This window comes from Musca domestica, unplaced genomic scaffold (genome assembly GCF_030504385.1).
Source record: "Musca domestica strain aabys unplaced genomic scaffold, Musca_domestica.polishedcontigs.V.1.1 33, whole genome shotgun sequence".
Classification (NCBI taxonomy): domain Eukaryota; kingdom Metazoa; phylum Arthropoda; class Insecta; order Diptera; family Muscidae; genus Musca; species Musca domestica.
Window position 1 is genome coordinate 4,799,938 of NW_026712312.1, and position 15,426 is coordinate 4,815,363.

Sequence of the window (15,426 nt, forward strand, 5' to 3'; positions counted from 1 at the left end):
ACGCTTCCCTCTGTAAGCACAAACAACCCGCATTATTTTTCGCCTCAATTTTAAATCATTTTGAATATACTCATCTTTATCCTCAGTTAAAAAAATTGCCAGGACTTAACATATTTCAATATTTAATTAAACAAATAATCGTTTTACTTCAACCATTTCAACTGACGCTTTTATTTCTTTTAACCGGGTAGCTCGTAAATTCAAAAAATGTGTATTATTCCAGAGCACCCTGCTATTACAAAAAAGACGTAGTCGAAAATTGTACATAATACCAAAAATTTCTAGTTACGACAACGCCTACGACTACGTCTACGACACTTGAACGCCTACGACAACGCCAACCATAATAAGGGTGAATATTCGACATTTATTCGGATGCCATGGTCGACGAGAGCGGAGAGCGACCATCGGCGGTTATGGCGGCCCACACCCTCACCATGGCCGTCGCTTGAGTCCTGTTGGCCAACCGAAGGTGCACATTTTCAGCTGACCTCTTTGGCAAGTAAACACGATCATTTTGTTTGTTAACAAACTACTGGACGACGAATGTTTTCTCATCGGAGAAAACCAAATTCGGCAGTTCACCACTTTCGGCAACTCTTTAGCTCTTTTGAGCCTATTTTCTTCCTGTTGCGTTGAAGTTCTTGCACTTTTTGGAATTTCAATTGCTTTACTCCGAGCTCATTTTTCAATATTCGCCGAATGGAATATTGCGATATGTTCAGCTCACGAACCATTTTTCGGCCACTGCGACGAGGGTCTCGATTAGGTCGCTTTTTTACTTTTCGAACCATTTCTGCTGATGTTGCTGTTTTCTTCCGTCCACTTCCTTGACGTCGGGCTACGCTACCAGTATCAAGGTAACGAACAATGGTACTAGACACAAAAGATTTATTCACATTTTAATGCTGGAGTGCTCTAACAATAGCCACTTGTGGTTTTCTAGCCAAATATAGAGAAATCATCCAATTACGCTTGAATTCCATCACGAATAACTGTTTTCTTGTAAACAAAATAATGAGCTGTCACTAGAATAATTTTAACAGCTGTTGCACGAGTGGTTTAGAAATTACAGCAGTCTGAAGTTAATTGCAGTTTTTTCATCTCACCCTCAAGATGTCTCCTTAAGACAACAGTGAATTTTTAAGTATTTTCGTGTTTTAGTTCTTCTCTCCTCATTTTGAATAGATTACCGAAATATGGGGGAGAATTTTTCTGCCTAATAAGACACATAAATAGTTCTTGATCAACAATCATACGAGGCCAGATCTTAACATACTTAATAATGTATCCTCTGATGTCTGGAACCATTTCGTCCTTTGAGTCCTCTTTTGATGTTGAAGCGACCATCAAATATACCAACTGATCCCATCTAATTGAAATTAAATTACAAAAATAAAACGACAACAATTTCTGTGCTTTGATAAGGAATATTTACTATTCCAAGCATTTATTTTATTTTATTAATTATTTCAATGTTATTCATTAAATTTTAAATATTATTAAAGCATTTTATCATATATATATATATTAATATTTGTTTTTTTTTTTTTTTGGAAAGCAACATTTACTACATACTGGTAAAGTATTTCATACGTGCAATGTCATGAAACAATTATATAATTAATATAAATTTAGTAGTATAGTTTGATAATTAAATAAATGTAATGTTTTATTTGAATTGTTAATAGGTATATTTTAATAAGGTTATTGTTATTGTAATTAATAATTATGATTGTTGTAGTTGTAGTTGATTTGGTTATTGTATTTCATATCGAAATTTCTTTTTAACTATATAACTTGTTTTTATTATTAAATTTCTCTATTTTGAAGAAAAACGTTACTTTTCTTGTTCCACTTAAGTAGACTATAATTATATATTGTATGTGTAAATTGTTTAACTAGTTACCCTTAGTAATCTCATGCTATGCGGTATGATGCGTTTAATTTTCTATGTTTTTTATGTTCGGATGTTGTAGAATGATGTTTATTATTATTATTTATTTATTTTGCAAACAATACAGGAAATATCTGATGTATATTTTGTTGGATGACATTTTTTATGCATATATGATGTTGTTGTGATTTTTGTTTTTTTTTTTTTTGTTAAAGATAATTACGAGTACAATATATCTAGATACCATAGAGATGGATATTTAATCTTTTATTTTATGAAGTAAACATTTAACATTAAAGAGTTTGTGTTTTCATTTAGCTACTATAAATTCTTCTTTATGTATTTGTAATAAATTCATTGAATATTTGTTTTTCTTTTGTTTTGAAGATTATATATGAGACTCAAAGTTTGCTATATCATACTAATAATAATATTATATTGTTGTATATATGTGTGTAGTTACTGCTCTTGTATAAGTTGTTGTAATATAATTATTGGTTTTAACTTTCAATTATTATTTGTTTATCGGTGTTTTTATTAATTTTTTCAATTTACTCATTTTCTGCTGAACTGGCAGCACTGCCATTCTCAATGATGGCATCGAATGAGAAGGGTTGGAATGCATAGCCGGTTCCTTGGTAAAATTTACTTTGGAACTCAACCCTAGAAAGACACAAACAAATTAATTTATATTTTTTATAAATACAAACACCAATAGATTGTCTTACCAATGCAAACGCAATGTATGCAAAAATGCTGATAAACCTTCCATCAGCACTAAAATGCCAACTGTCAAAATGGCCCAGAAAGCAAACACAATTGTCAGCATAATGCCTCCGAACCAGCCTTCCTGTTTCAAGCCAATCGACAATACCATGTTCCACAAGACTTCAGCAAGTTCTAAAACATACACAAAAGGAAATCTAATAATTTATGCTATGAAAATCTTTTAATTATAAAAATTTGGTAAGCATTTTGGTAACCAAAGCAACACATGTCTATATAAGATCTATATCTGAATCCGAGTCCATTTGATTTGTGTACAATGTAAAATGTTCCATATGCTGACCTATACTTTGATCCCAACAAATCTGATTGAAAAGACAGTTAAAGAGGACGGTGATCTAGTAGTCAATACTGATTTAAAAGACCAAACACCCAAGTTACACACATCACAATATTTTTATTAACCCATAAACCGGTCCACTCCTTCTAGTACCTCCCCCACAAAGGGTCAACATGTTGAATAATCATCAAGTTAATAAAATTAACATCCGATTCCATTCAGACTTGGTATATCCCAATATTTCCATCAACGCAAGATCGGTTAAAAATATGGTAGAGATCGGACCATTCCTTCTGGTACCTCCCCCACAAAGGGTCAAAGTTTTAAATAAGGAAAACATACATAAAATCCGAAATAAGCATCCGGTTCTCTTTAAATTACACACTTCACAATATTTTTATAAGCCCAAGGTCTGCTGGGAAGATGGAATATATCGGTCAACTCCATCAAGTATCTCCCCCACAAAGGGTCAACATTTTGAATAATTATTACTCTTATAAAATGTGACGTAAGCGTCCGATCGTCTTCAAATTACACACATCACAATGTTTTCATTAACCCAAGGTCTGGTGTGTAGATGGAATATATCGGTCCACTCTTTCTGATACCTTCCCCACAAGGGGTAAAATTTTTGAATACTCATGAAGCTCATTAAAAACACCAAATTAACATCCGATTGCATTCAGACATGGCGCATCTCAATATTTACATAAACACAAGATCCGTTATAAATATGGTAGCGATCGGACCATTCCTCCTGGTACCTCTCCCACAAAGGATCAACGTTTTTAATAACAAAAACGAACATAAAATCCGAAATAAGCATCGGGTTCCCTTCAAATTACACACATCACAATATTTTTATCGGCCCAAGGTCTGGTGTGGATGAATAACGGTTATAATATGAAAAATGTGCAATACTTACGGGCATGAGCCAGCGACAAGGCCCACAAACGCAAATAGGATGCAGTGTGTGAGACTGAGCCGAGGACATATTCAATGGTATGAATTCCTTGATGGATGAATATTTCCGACATTTCTTCCTCATCGTGGTGACCACCAGCACCATGGGCAGCTGGTTGCCCGTTAGACATGCCAACTTCGGCATCACTACCGGTTATAGGTTGGACCTAAAGAATAAAGAAAATAAATTTTCAATTTTACAAAATACTTTATGATCGATTTCTAAAATTTATTCTATTAAAATATTGTGATGGACCACAAAGAACTAACCTCTTCCTATAAGTATTTGTTATACGTTAAGAAATGTTAAAAAAGATAAAGAAATTTTGCAGATTTAATAAATTGCCTCTTTTGTTTCAAGAAATGAATGACATGAATGTGCGAATTAAAAAACAAAAAAAAGTGGCGTGATCCATGAAATGTGATGAAGAAAGTTCTTAAATATGTCTTAAAATATATGCACGAACTTACATTGGCATGTTTGCGTTGCTTCATTATCTGCAGGGGTTTGCCCAAAAGCATAACAGGAATGCAGGACAATGCCACAAGAACGAAAACCACCTGGAAGAAATGCTGGCCGCCAAACATATAAACTTCACAACCCTCCGGAACCGGTTTCGGAGTATTAAACAAGACCATGTCAATGAATGTAATCAAAATCGATGGAGCACAAGAAGCCGAATAAGGTGCTGCAGATAAAAATACATGTATTAAAATAACCACAAAACAATTCCTCCACAACTTACGTTTATTGGTAGCAGCATAGCGATTCCATTTAATGAACATCAACAAAACCATGTAGAAGAACAAAAACAACAAGAAAATCAATTGAGGAATAAACTCAAAGATCAGTGACAAACGATTCTTGAAATAGGTGTGGTTGTGGTAGGACATGGCGACACCAAAGATCATATGGATCACACCGAATATAATGGAAATTTTCATTTTGTACGCATTCTGGAATATAATCTTATTGGCTCCGGCCACCTGCCATATGGGATCCATGCCGAACGGGTACGGTGTACCCAAATAATCGCTTGTCTCCGGATTCAATTGTAGATATTTATTTTCCAATACCGTCGACTTGTTGTAATTCACCTCCCAATGTGAGCCAAATATGTTGAGGGATTTCGAAAAGATGTCATTGTAAATTAGACCCGTATACATGGAGAATACACCCATTAAGAAGATAATGTAACGACCGCCAAAAAAGATATTCCAAATTTCATTGTCCGTCTTTTGGGCTGCCAAGCCTTTTTCCTTGCGTATCATCCACAGACCGAACAGGGCCATAATGGCACCATGGCCCAAATCACCAAACATCACGGCAAACAAAAACGGGAACGTAATAATGGTATACGGAGCTGGATTCATTTCGCGATACGTGGCCACACCATAGGCATCGATTAGAGCCTGAAAAGCTTTGGTAAATTTATTGGTGCGATTATAGGTGGGGGGATTTTCAAATGTCTGCATGCGATTCAAAATAGGCGGTACAGAAGAACCCGATCTCTCGGTACCACGACGCAATGCCAGCTGAATGGTCTCAATGTCCAGTACGGGCACCCAACACTCGGCAATCAAACACTTTTGTGTTACATCCAAGTTGAAGAGGTTCAGTGTATGGTAAATGGCCTTGATTTTGCGAACCTTGACAAACCAATTTTTCAAATTTTTAGCAGCTGCCACCAAAACACGGTGACGATGATCTTGAGTTTGGCCCAAAACCGTGTTAAGATCTTCAATGCGTGTCATTACACCCATTGCCATTTCACGACGATCGGCTGGTGCCTCGGGACAGGGATAGAGAGTTGCCCGGAAACCTTCACAGATCTTCTTGACACGTGTCTTCAATTGATCACCTTGGAAGAAGATGATGAACACCGACTTGTAGACTTGATCGCCCTGCAAAGCAAAGCAAAGGGTAATTTATTAAAAAATAATAAGAATAATGATTCAAATGTGTATTCTATTATCCTTACATTTGATGGATCCTCCAGGGGAGATTCAATCATGGCCTGTCTTAGGAAAACATTGCCACGGCAAGCACGCCATAACATACGCTCAAAAGCCGGCAATTTCTCTCGTGATATAACGCCAGCCACAAAACTGTTGTTTCCAAAAAAATAAAAGACGTATTAGTTGATGCCATATGGAGAGGATGTATCAACATATATATGTATGTGTGTGGATAAATATTAGAAAAAAAAACATTAGTAGATGAAAACATTACTATTCTCATTGCGTAGATTGATGTAAAATTGGAATGGAACTTTAAAAAGGATTACAAACAAACATACATAAAAAACTTTTGAGGTGAAAAAGAAGTTTGTGTGAAATATGAGGCCCACGTGATATCCTGCGAGTTGTTCGAAAAAAACAAAACGGATTACATAAGATTTATAAAATTAAGTGTTTAACAAATTTCATTCGAGTCGTCACATAGATCATAAATATGCCCATTACCCAGTAATTTGATGTTCCCTGAAATTGAAAAAATAGTTCGTCATATTTTCTACTGTTTTCACGCCTATTTTTTTGGAGCAATCTACAGTACTATGTCTGTCTTTCATGTAGGAATTTTCCTGAGACAACTTTCTGAGAGAGTAAGGTAGTTGTATTCTCTTTTGCAAAAAGAGGCATGGGGCTGGGGATTTTGGTAAGTTTTTTTTTTTTTTTTTTGCTTTCTGAGCTTGTTGCGGAGCATTTCTGATTTGGCGCTTTATGTATCAAAAAACAAGTGATATAACATAAATCGGTCTTGCCGACAGAGATTTATACCCCCAGCCTTGAGTAATGATTATTCAAACTGTTGACCCTTTATGGGGGAGGTTCCGAAGCAGTTGGCTAATATTGAACAATTCGTATCTGACCTAAGACTGATAAAAATATTACAACGTGCCAGATTTGGACTTTATCGACTACTTCCTATACTTTATAAATATTTTTTTTGGAAAATATGGAAATATGCGTGAGGTAACAGATATAGCGGACCGCAGTATTCCATTCTCATACTTCATCTAATACAGATAAAAATATTGGTACATGCATAATTTGAAGGAAATCGAACATTCATATACAACTTTATGCTAAATCATAAATTTCTATAAATTACATATTCATATCCGATTTCTGGTTAAGGGCGAGGTAACAGAAGGGGATGGCAGATATATATCATCTTCACAACTGATCTTGCGTTAGCAAAAATATTTGGATGTGTGAAATTTGAAGACAGTTGAATGCTTATTTCGATTTTTTTGAGCGTTTTGTTTTTTAAAAATCTTGAACCCTATGTTGGAGAGGTACCTGAAGAAGTGGTCCGATCTCTACCATCTTTTAAACATATCTTGTGTTTGTGGAAGTATTTAAATGTGCCAAGTCTGAATGAAATCGGATGCTAATTTCGTGTTTTATGCGCTTCATGAATATTCAAAATTTTGACCCCTTGTGGAGGAGTACATTGATATACCCCAATTTTACACCAGATCTTGGCTTAATTCAAATATTGTGATGTGTGTAATTTGAAGAAAACTGGATGCTTATTTCGGATTCTATAATCGTTTTGGTTATTCAAATCTTTGTCCTTTTCTGGGGGAGGTACCAGAAGGAGTCTACCATCTTCACACCAGACCTTGGGTTTATAAAAATATTGTGATGCGAGTATTTTGAAGACAACCGAACACTTAAATCACATTTTATGAGACTTATAATTACTCAAAGTTTTGACCCTTTGTGGGGGAGTTACTTGATGGAGTGGACCGATATTGTCCATTTTCGCACCTAACCTAGCACTGATGCAAACATTAGGATTTACAAAGTTGGTACAAAATCAGACTATCCTTTCTCTTTCTGTGCAGTAAATAATTTCCTTTAAAAATGTTGACATTTTGGTTGGGAGGTATCAGAAGGAGTGGACCGATATTGCCCATCTCCGAACTCGATCTAAGTTTGACAATAATATTAGAATGTACCAAGTTTGGATCGAATCGGATACTCCCTTCGAAAGTTATTGAGCGCACCAGCTAGCTAGGCGGATGGACGGACATCGCTTGATTGAATCCAAATGTGCTGAACGGATTTGGTCCAAAGAGACCTATGGTCTAAACCCGTTATTTCCATTAGACACGTTTTGGCTGTTCAGTACAAGAACTGTCAACATTTCTCTCTCGAATCGCTCTCTTTTACAGATATTTGTGTAGACGACTTCTAGAAACATTTTTAACACATGTAACAAATTTTAGGGTAACCAGACAGATCTACTATTATCAAATCTAAGAGAATTTAAATTTCTTTTAAAAATCTGATGAAATTTGGTATGAGACCCTTGAAGTAATATTCCATAGATAGTTAAGGGTTCCTCTTTCAAATTTCTTCTAAAATGCATATAAAATTTGATATTACTTTGATGAACTCATAATACCTCTAGAGATACTCCATAGAGAAAAGAATTTTAAAATACATTCTACAGATACAAGAAAGTTAAGAGAACTGATACAGAAGTGATTTAAAATTGTTTAGGATTTTTATAAAAATCATATATAAGTTTATAAAGATCATTTTCAAATCAAGTTCTTCTTTTTCTGACAGACATTCAAATACACTTTAATGGATGACAAAAAACCTTTAGCTTTGAAAAGATAGTGTGGCACAAATTTTGAACATAATATTAAAATATGATGCTGATACGAAATGATTGTTTTTTGTTTTAACTGAATACAATTGAAAATGGAAACGAGGAATGACCAGCATTCTACACATTTTTAATTAATAGTAGTACACGACAACTAGCAAACAATGGAAATTAAAAAAAAAAAAAAACAAAAGGTGGACAAATGACTTATGTATGTATGTATGGACATTTTTCATTTGAATAGATACAACAATGTAACGCTGATGGTACCAACCATGGATAATAGTCTTCACGCTCGTTTGATTTTTCCATAAATCTAATGGAAGCAGTTACACATAAAAATATATAAATAAATAAACAATTTAGAAATTTTGATAAAACCAGAAAATATTTTCTTTTTTTTTTTTGGTACGGAATTTTGAGAGACTTGTTATTTTTTGGCCAATTGATTTGGTTATTAACCTCAACTTTTTTCTTGATTGTTAGTAACGCTCACAGCACTAGCAAACGGTAAATAGCCGGAAAATACATACCCTAATTGTACAGGACCCATGGAATGACCAGTGCGTACTTCATCGGTTATTAAGGCACGTGTCATCGATTCGGTTGTGGTATTGAGACCACCTTCTTGCTGCCAAATTAATGGGGATTTTTTGTTTTAAATAAAATTGTAAACAAAAAAATAATAATGTGACACAATAGCTATTTATGTCTAGAACTAGTTTCTTGTACTAAATCTAGGGGAATTAGTGATTTGTTTTTGTTTTTTTGAAAACATAAATAAATTAAAATACACACAAAACATTTAAGGACATAACATATGTAGGTAATATAAACCATAACCACCAGAGTAAACATTTGCCACATGTCTTGGTCATTTTTCAAACAACCCACCACCAGTATATTCAAAATTCGAATGTAAGGATATAATAATGGAGCCCGGAAATGATTAAGGATATCCCTTTCTAAAAAAAAATTAAAAGCCAAGTGCCAATACACTGCGTACCAAATCCGCACTATAGACTGTTCATTTCTTTGGCTAATAAAATTTTTAGTATATCAGATCCTGGAATTCGTAATCACATGAGTTAACATTTTGCCTTTAGCCTTGGTTCTATGTCACTACTCGTTGCCACAAAAGTAATCATAGAATTAAGGAAAGAAGCACAATTCAACAACTTCATCTGGTCACGATTCCTTGGAATATGATTACCCTTTAATGGGCTTTGTTCGTTCGTAATAAATATGTGCATTTTTCATATATATCATTTATATATGTTAAAAAAAATAAGAATAATCAAACTGAGCGATTAGAATTATTATTGTTGCATGATGACTGTATGATGAGAGAGAGAGACAAACGGAGAGAGCGCAAAGCATATGACTAACATTTTACAAAATGAACGAAAAAAAAGGTAACACAATTTCAAATAGTAATGTTTTCAATTATTTTCTTTGTTTGTTCAGTTTCCATCATTTCTGATTTTCTTTGAAATGCAATTTGTCAAGTTGTTGATTTGATTTTTTTTTTTAATATATTTACCCCAATTTTAAATTTTGTCCTGGTTGGCTGGCCCGTACGCCGGCATCTTCTCCCAGTAACTGAGCCTGTTCATCCTCATTTTGATTGTCGGCCATCTGTCGGTAACGTCGTGATTTATAGTGGGATGTTGTATTATATGATATTGTCGGGACCGCCTGGCAACACAACCGTTTGGATTTTTTGTTGTTGTTGGGAATGCAATGCAGTGGGATTTAATTGGGGATGGGAAGCGGGGTGGATAGGGAGGGAGCGAGCGAGGGAGGGTTGGTGGCCAAAACCAATACGTTTTGGTTGTCAAAACATTCGGGATTATCGAATTGCAGGATTACAGTTGGCAATAGCAAATTTTAAAATTGCACCGCGTTCATTGGAATTTCATTATAAACAATAAACGAATTGTTTTTTTGTTTTCGATTACAAACCGAAAATGATAAAAAAAATAAAACATAACATTTAACCAAAGAAAATCAGTATGCATGAAAAAAAAATTAATAAAACAAAATTAACTAAAAAAAACTGTTTGCATTAACCAGATAGGATATATAGCACGACTGTACAGCATATTATTATTCTTTTTTTTTTTTTGCTTTGTTTTGGAGAAAGCTTAAAACAAAATACATACACATGTATTTGTGTGCGGGTATTGTGAATATGATAAAGATTACAAATCAAATAATTTTCTTAATAAATATATTACGATATTTTCTGGTCCCATCTCTGTCATGATTCAAACTAAACTTTTGTGGAAGTAGAATACTGAAATAACACAATTTCTATTACATTTTATGTATAAATTTTTTTTATAGAGTTAACAGATGATAACCTGTAATGCGCATAGGTGACCAGCAATTATGTGAACCAAGGCCATTTTAAAAAGGTCACACAGGAGCCGAAATCAGGCCATAAACTATTCTTGCTGTCAAGAGTATTTCTGCGTGGATTCCATCAAACAAGGGGAAAATTTTCAATATTTCAATTTAAAGTTGTACACGTATATTTATTAAATATTTTTTAATAAAAAATGTATTTTGGCCGCAGAACGAAGAAAACAACTGGTCTTACAGTGTCACATTGTAAATACACATTGGTTGGAACCAAAGCCTATACGAAAAAGAAGGTTACATTTGACAACAATTTGACAATAAGCTTTGTAGTTTTTACGCTATTGCAATTTGAATTTCTTCGAATTTCAAATTATATTCAAATTTTTGGAAAATGTGGAAATATGCGTGAGTTGGCAGATATAGCGGACCGAAGTATTCCATTTGTATACTTCATCTAATACTGATAAAATATTGTATATCCAATTTTATTCCAGGTTTCTGCTTGAAAGAAATATTTATATATTAGATATAAGTATTGGAAATTGTGACCCTTTGTTGGGGAGGTACTGAAAGGAGTGGACCGATATATTCCATTTTCACACCAGACCTAGGATTAATAAAAAACAATTGAGATGTGTGTAATTTGAAGAGAACCTGATGATTATTTCGGATTTTATGTTCGTTTTTGTTATTTAAAGCCTAGACCCTTTGTGGGGGAGGTACCACAAGGAATTGTCCGACATCTACTATATTTTTAACAGATCTTGCGTTGATGGAAATATTGAGATGTGCCAAGTCTAACTGGAATCGGATTTTAATTTCGTGTTTTCATCATCATGAATATTCAAAAAATTCACGCTTTGTTGGGGAGGTACCAGAAGGAGTGGGCCGATATATTCCATCTTCACACAAGACTTTGGATTAATAAAAATATTGTGCTGTGTGTAATTCAAAGGCAATCGGTCTCTTACATCACATTTTATAAGAGATATAATTATTTCAAATTTTCAGCGTTTGTGGGGGAGGTACTTGATGGAGTGGACCAATATTGACCATTTTCGCATCTGACCTAGCAGTGATAGAAATATTAGGATGTACAAAGTTATTTTTCTGTGCAGTAAATTTCTTTGAAAATATTGATATTTTGTGGGGGAGGTACCAGAAGGAGTGGACCGATATTGCCCATCTCTGAACTTGATCTAAGTTTGACAATAATATTACAACGTACCAAGTTTGGATCATATCGGATACTCCCTTCGAGAGTTATCGTGCGACCCGGGCAGCCAGACGGACGGACGGACATCGCTAGATCGACTCCAAATATTCTGAAACGGATTTGGTCCAAAGAGAATTAGGGCCTAAAACCGTTATTTCGATGAGGCACGTTTTGGCCATATCAAGTGATATATACCCTCTGTAACCATACGACTGAGGGTATAATGAAACACAATTATACTTAATTTCAATTTAATGGAGTGCACTGAATCCAAGCTCAAGCATATGGGAAGCACAATAAGGAAAAATATTAAAAATGATAATTTTTTTTTAGTGAAATATTTAGAAAACCTATTTTATTTTTAATACGCATTCGGAGCTTTTGTTTCAGTTAAAAACTAAAATTGGAATTGTTTCTGGGATATAACGTAGATTTTGGAAAAGAAGAATTGCAGAGGATTAATATCGCATTTTCCGATGTCATCAAGTAATACACATCTACATTTTGCTATATAACAGTTTTCAATTGACAAATTTTAAATTTGAGTGACTTCAATATTTTTACTCATACTCCTGAAACAATGTAGACGACATCTGCTAATCCGATTTTTTTTTTAAATAACATTCTCTTGTATATATATTCATTAGTCCATGGTTCTATGTTAATGAAATTTGGCAAATACATACAGGTATTAGCTAAAATGTAGTAGCGAGCCTAGACATTTTTCGATTGCACTTTTGTGTCTACCCAAAACTAGCGTTTTAAATACATTTCTATTTTCAAAAAACAATTGTAGCGAAAGTCAATATACAATGTAATATATTTTGGTTGTAGTATTTTTCACAGTTAGTGTAATACGTATAGGCGAAAGAGAAGTTTATGTTCAAAAGGTATAGTTAAAGGATAGCAAAAATCAATTGTTTAAAAAAGAAAATAATAATTTTTAAAAGCCTATTTACATTGTCTTGTGGTATGTGGATATGAATAGGAGAAATTACAAATTGTGTTAGAAGAATAATTAAAAATGCACATATTTCAAGTGTTTGAATTTTCGAAAAATTTTGTTTTCAACAGTTTTCAAAAACAAATACGCCGATACTCTTTCCCAATTCTGTGGTAGGTGGTTTTTCTTTTCTTGTTTTGTAAAATAATACAAATACAAACTAAAAATTGTTTAAGAAGTTAGAAAAAGCATTAAAAGTTAAAAGTTGGAAATTGGTTTCTTTGTTGAAATTGTAAATTGCTGTTTTCATTTTGTTTTTTTTTTTCGTATTTATAATCATGCTGATTGCTGCCTTTACCCTTTTCTTGTTTTACAAACCCAAACCAAATTATTTCGATAAGTTTGTTAAATCAATAAAGAAAATTAACTAAAATTATAATCACAACCAAGTAAGAGAACTTAAATATACACATAAGAAAGGAAATAATACAACAATAGCCATACAACATAACTATACAAAAATAATAATAATAATAAAGAAAGTTATTACAACAAATATGTGCGTCGTCCCTCAGTTGTGTTGTCAAAGGGTTAATTACAATTCATTAGTTTTTTTTTTTTGGTTTATATACAAAAAAGATTGTTTTACACTTTTTTGCTTTACATACAGATTTCTTTCATCAGGAATTATATACCACAAAGTTTATTAAAGAATACTTTATATTAAGGACACATCAGCTTACCTCATCAAAGAAAACTTGAGTTTTACGTAGAATATGTTTCAATTCCGTCAACTCCAGGAAATTGCGTTTCAAGGCCTCAGCATTTTGATTGACTTCGCGCAATTCATTTTCCAATTTTTCAAAGGTTGCCTTAAAGTATCAAAATAAAAAAAATGTCTACGATATTCAACAACAAAGTATTTAAAAATTTACCTCCAAATCAATCATTTCTCGGGGCTGGGGTGCTTCTGGACTTTCTCCTGTGTCTAACATGGGGATGCCATCCTTTTTAATTTCCTTTTCCAAATATCTCAATTTACGTTCCATTTCATCGCAACGCCTTACCTCGTTGACAAATTTACGTTGGAAAGCATTAACATCAGGATTTAGCTAAACATTTAAACATTGGTATTAATTTCGACTATTTAAAACAGATTGTATTCTTAACTTACATCTCTAAATTGAACTAATCCCAATTCACCCAATTCTGAGACACAGGCATAGGCCGCTTCACTTTGCAGAAATAACTGACAAAGCGTCATTTCCTCACTGCGAAACAGAGAACCCATTTTGGAATGATGTGTTCTGCTTCCTCTTCTTCACTAACAACGTTGTTGCAATTAGGACTCTTCTTTCGCTTCTTCTTTTTTTCTCGTATATTCAGCAAGCTTATGGGTTCTGTCTGATTATGTGAGAACTAAATTAAAATAAAATATCTGCAAAGAAAGGTAAGAGGGAACATGTTTTAGGTAAAGATATAAAATATCAAAAGGATTTGAAATAAGTTAGTAGAATCCTGTAGTACGACATACAAAAATAATATTAATTTCCGGAAAGAAGCTTTCGATCATCCCACTAGCCAAAAGTGATGGCTAATTGTATTAGAAACAAGTAAAATAGTATCAGTCTGTTTTGCCGACAGATTTATACTGTTGAGTTTTGGAGGAGATTCCGAAGCAGTTGGCCAATATTAACCATATTCGTATCTGACCTAAGACTGATATAAATATTACAACGGGCCAGTCCAAATATGGCCCCCGTCTACTTTCTGTACTTAAGATGAGATATGTGAAAATGTTTGGAAAAAAGTGGATATATGTCTCAGGTAACAGATATAGCGGACCGAAGCATTCAATTTTCATACTTCATCTAATACAGATAAAAATATTCGTATGGGCAAAAATTGAAAGAGATGAAACATGTAAATCCAATTTTCTACGAAATCATAAAAACAATATTTAGTTATGACAAAAATATTGAAAATTGTAACCCTTTGTGGGTGAGGTGCCAGAAAGGTTGGCATATATCATCTTCACAGCATATCTTGTGTTAGCAAAAATGTTTAAATGTTCGAAATTTGAACAAGTCTGAATGGAATCGGATGTTAATTTCGCGTTTTAGAAAGCTTCCTGGATATTCAAAATTTTTACCCTTTGTGAGGAAGGTACCAGAAGGAGTGGACCGATGTATCACAGCAGATCTTGTGTTAGTAGAAATAGTAGGATGTGTGAAATATGAAGAGGATCGGATGCTTAATTCGTATTTTATCATCGTTTTTGTCATTCAAAACTTTGACTCTTTGTGGGGGAGGTACCAGAAGGAATGGTCGGATCCCCACCATC

General features: G+C 33.8%; 1 protein-coding gene across 8 annotated transcripts in view; it reads right to left on the reverse strand.

The window, feature by feature from the left end:
• Positions 1-15,426, reverse strand: part of LOC131803753 (V-type proton ATPase 116 kDa subunit a 1-like) — a 104,466-nt gene that overhangs the window by 77,823 nt on the left and 11,217 nt on the right. For 3 of the 8 annotated variants that reach the window (XM_059125416.1, XM_059125415.1, XM_059125417.1), the window contains exons 2-11: positions 14,257-14,520; positions 14,018-14,194; positions 13,826-13,954; positions 10,100-10,254; positions 5,909-6,035; positions 4,673-5,831; positions 4,398-4,615; positions 3,889-4,093; positions 2,626-2,797; positions 1,647-2,560 (exon numbers count right to left, since the gene is read on the reverse strand). In XM_059125416.1, the coding sequence (XP_058981399.1) occupies positions 2,449-2,560; positions 2,626-2,797; positions 3,889-4,093; positions 4,398-4,615; positions 4,673-5,831; positions 5,909-6,035; positions 10,100-10,254; positions 13,826-13,954; positions 14,018-14,194; positions 14,257-14,373 (2,571 nt within the window). In that variant the 5' untranslated portion in view covers positions 14,374-14,520 and the 3' untranslated portion in view covers positions 1,647-2,448. Of the gene's footprint in view, positions 1-1,646; positions 2,561-2,625; positions 2,798-3,888; positions 4,094-4,397; positions 5,832-5,908; positions 6,036-8,830; positions 8,873-9,089; positions 9,188-10,099; positions 10,255-13,825; positions 13,955-14,017; positions 14,195-14,256; positions 14,521-15,426 lie in introns of those variants that run through there. The other 5 variants (XM_059125420.1, XM_059125418.1, XM_059125421.1 and 2 more) reach the window with 5 other exon arrangements.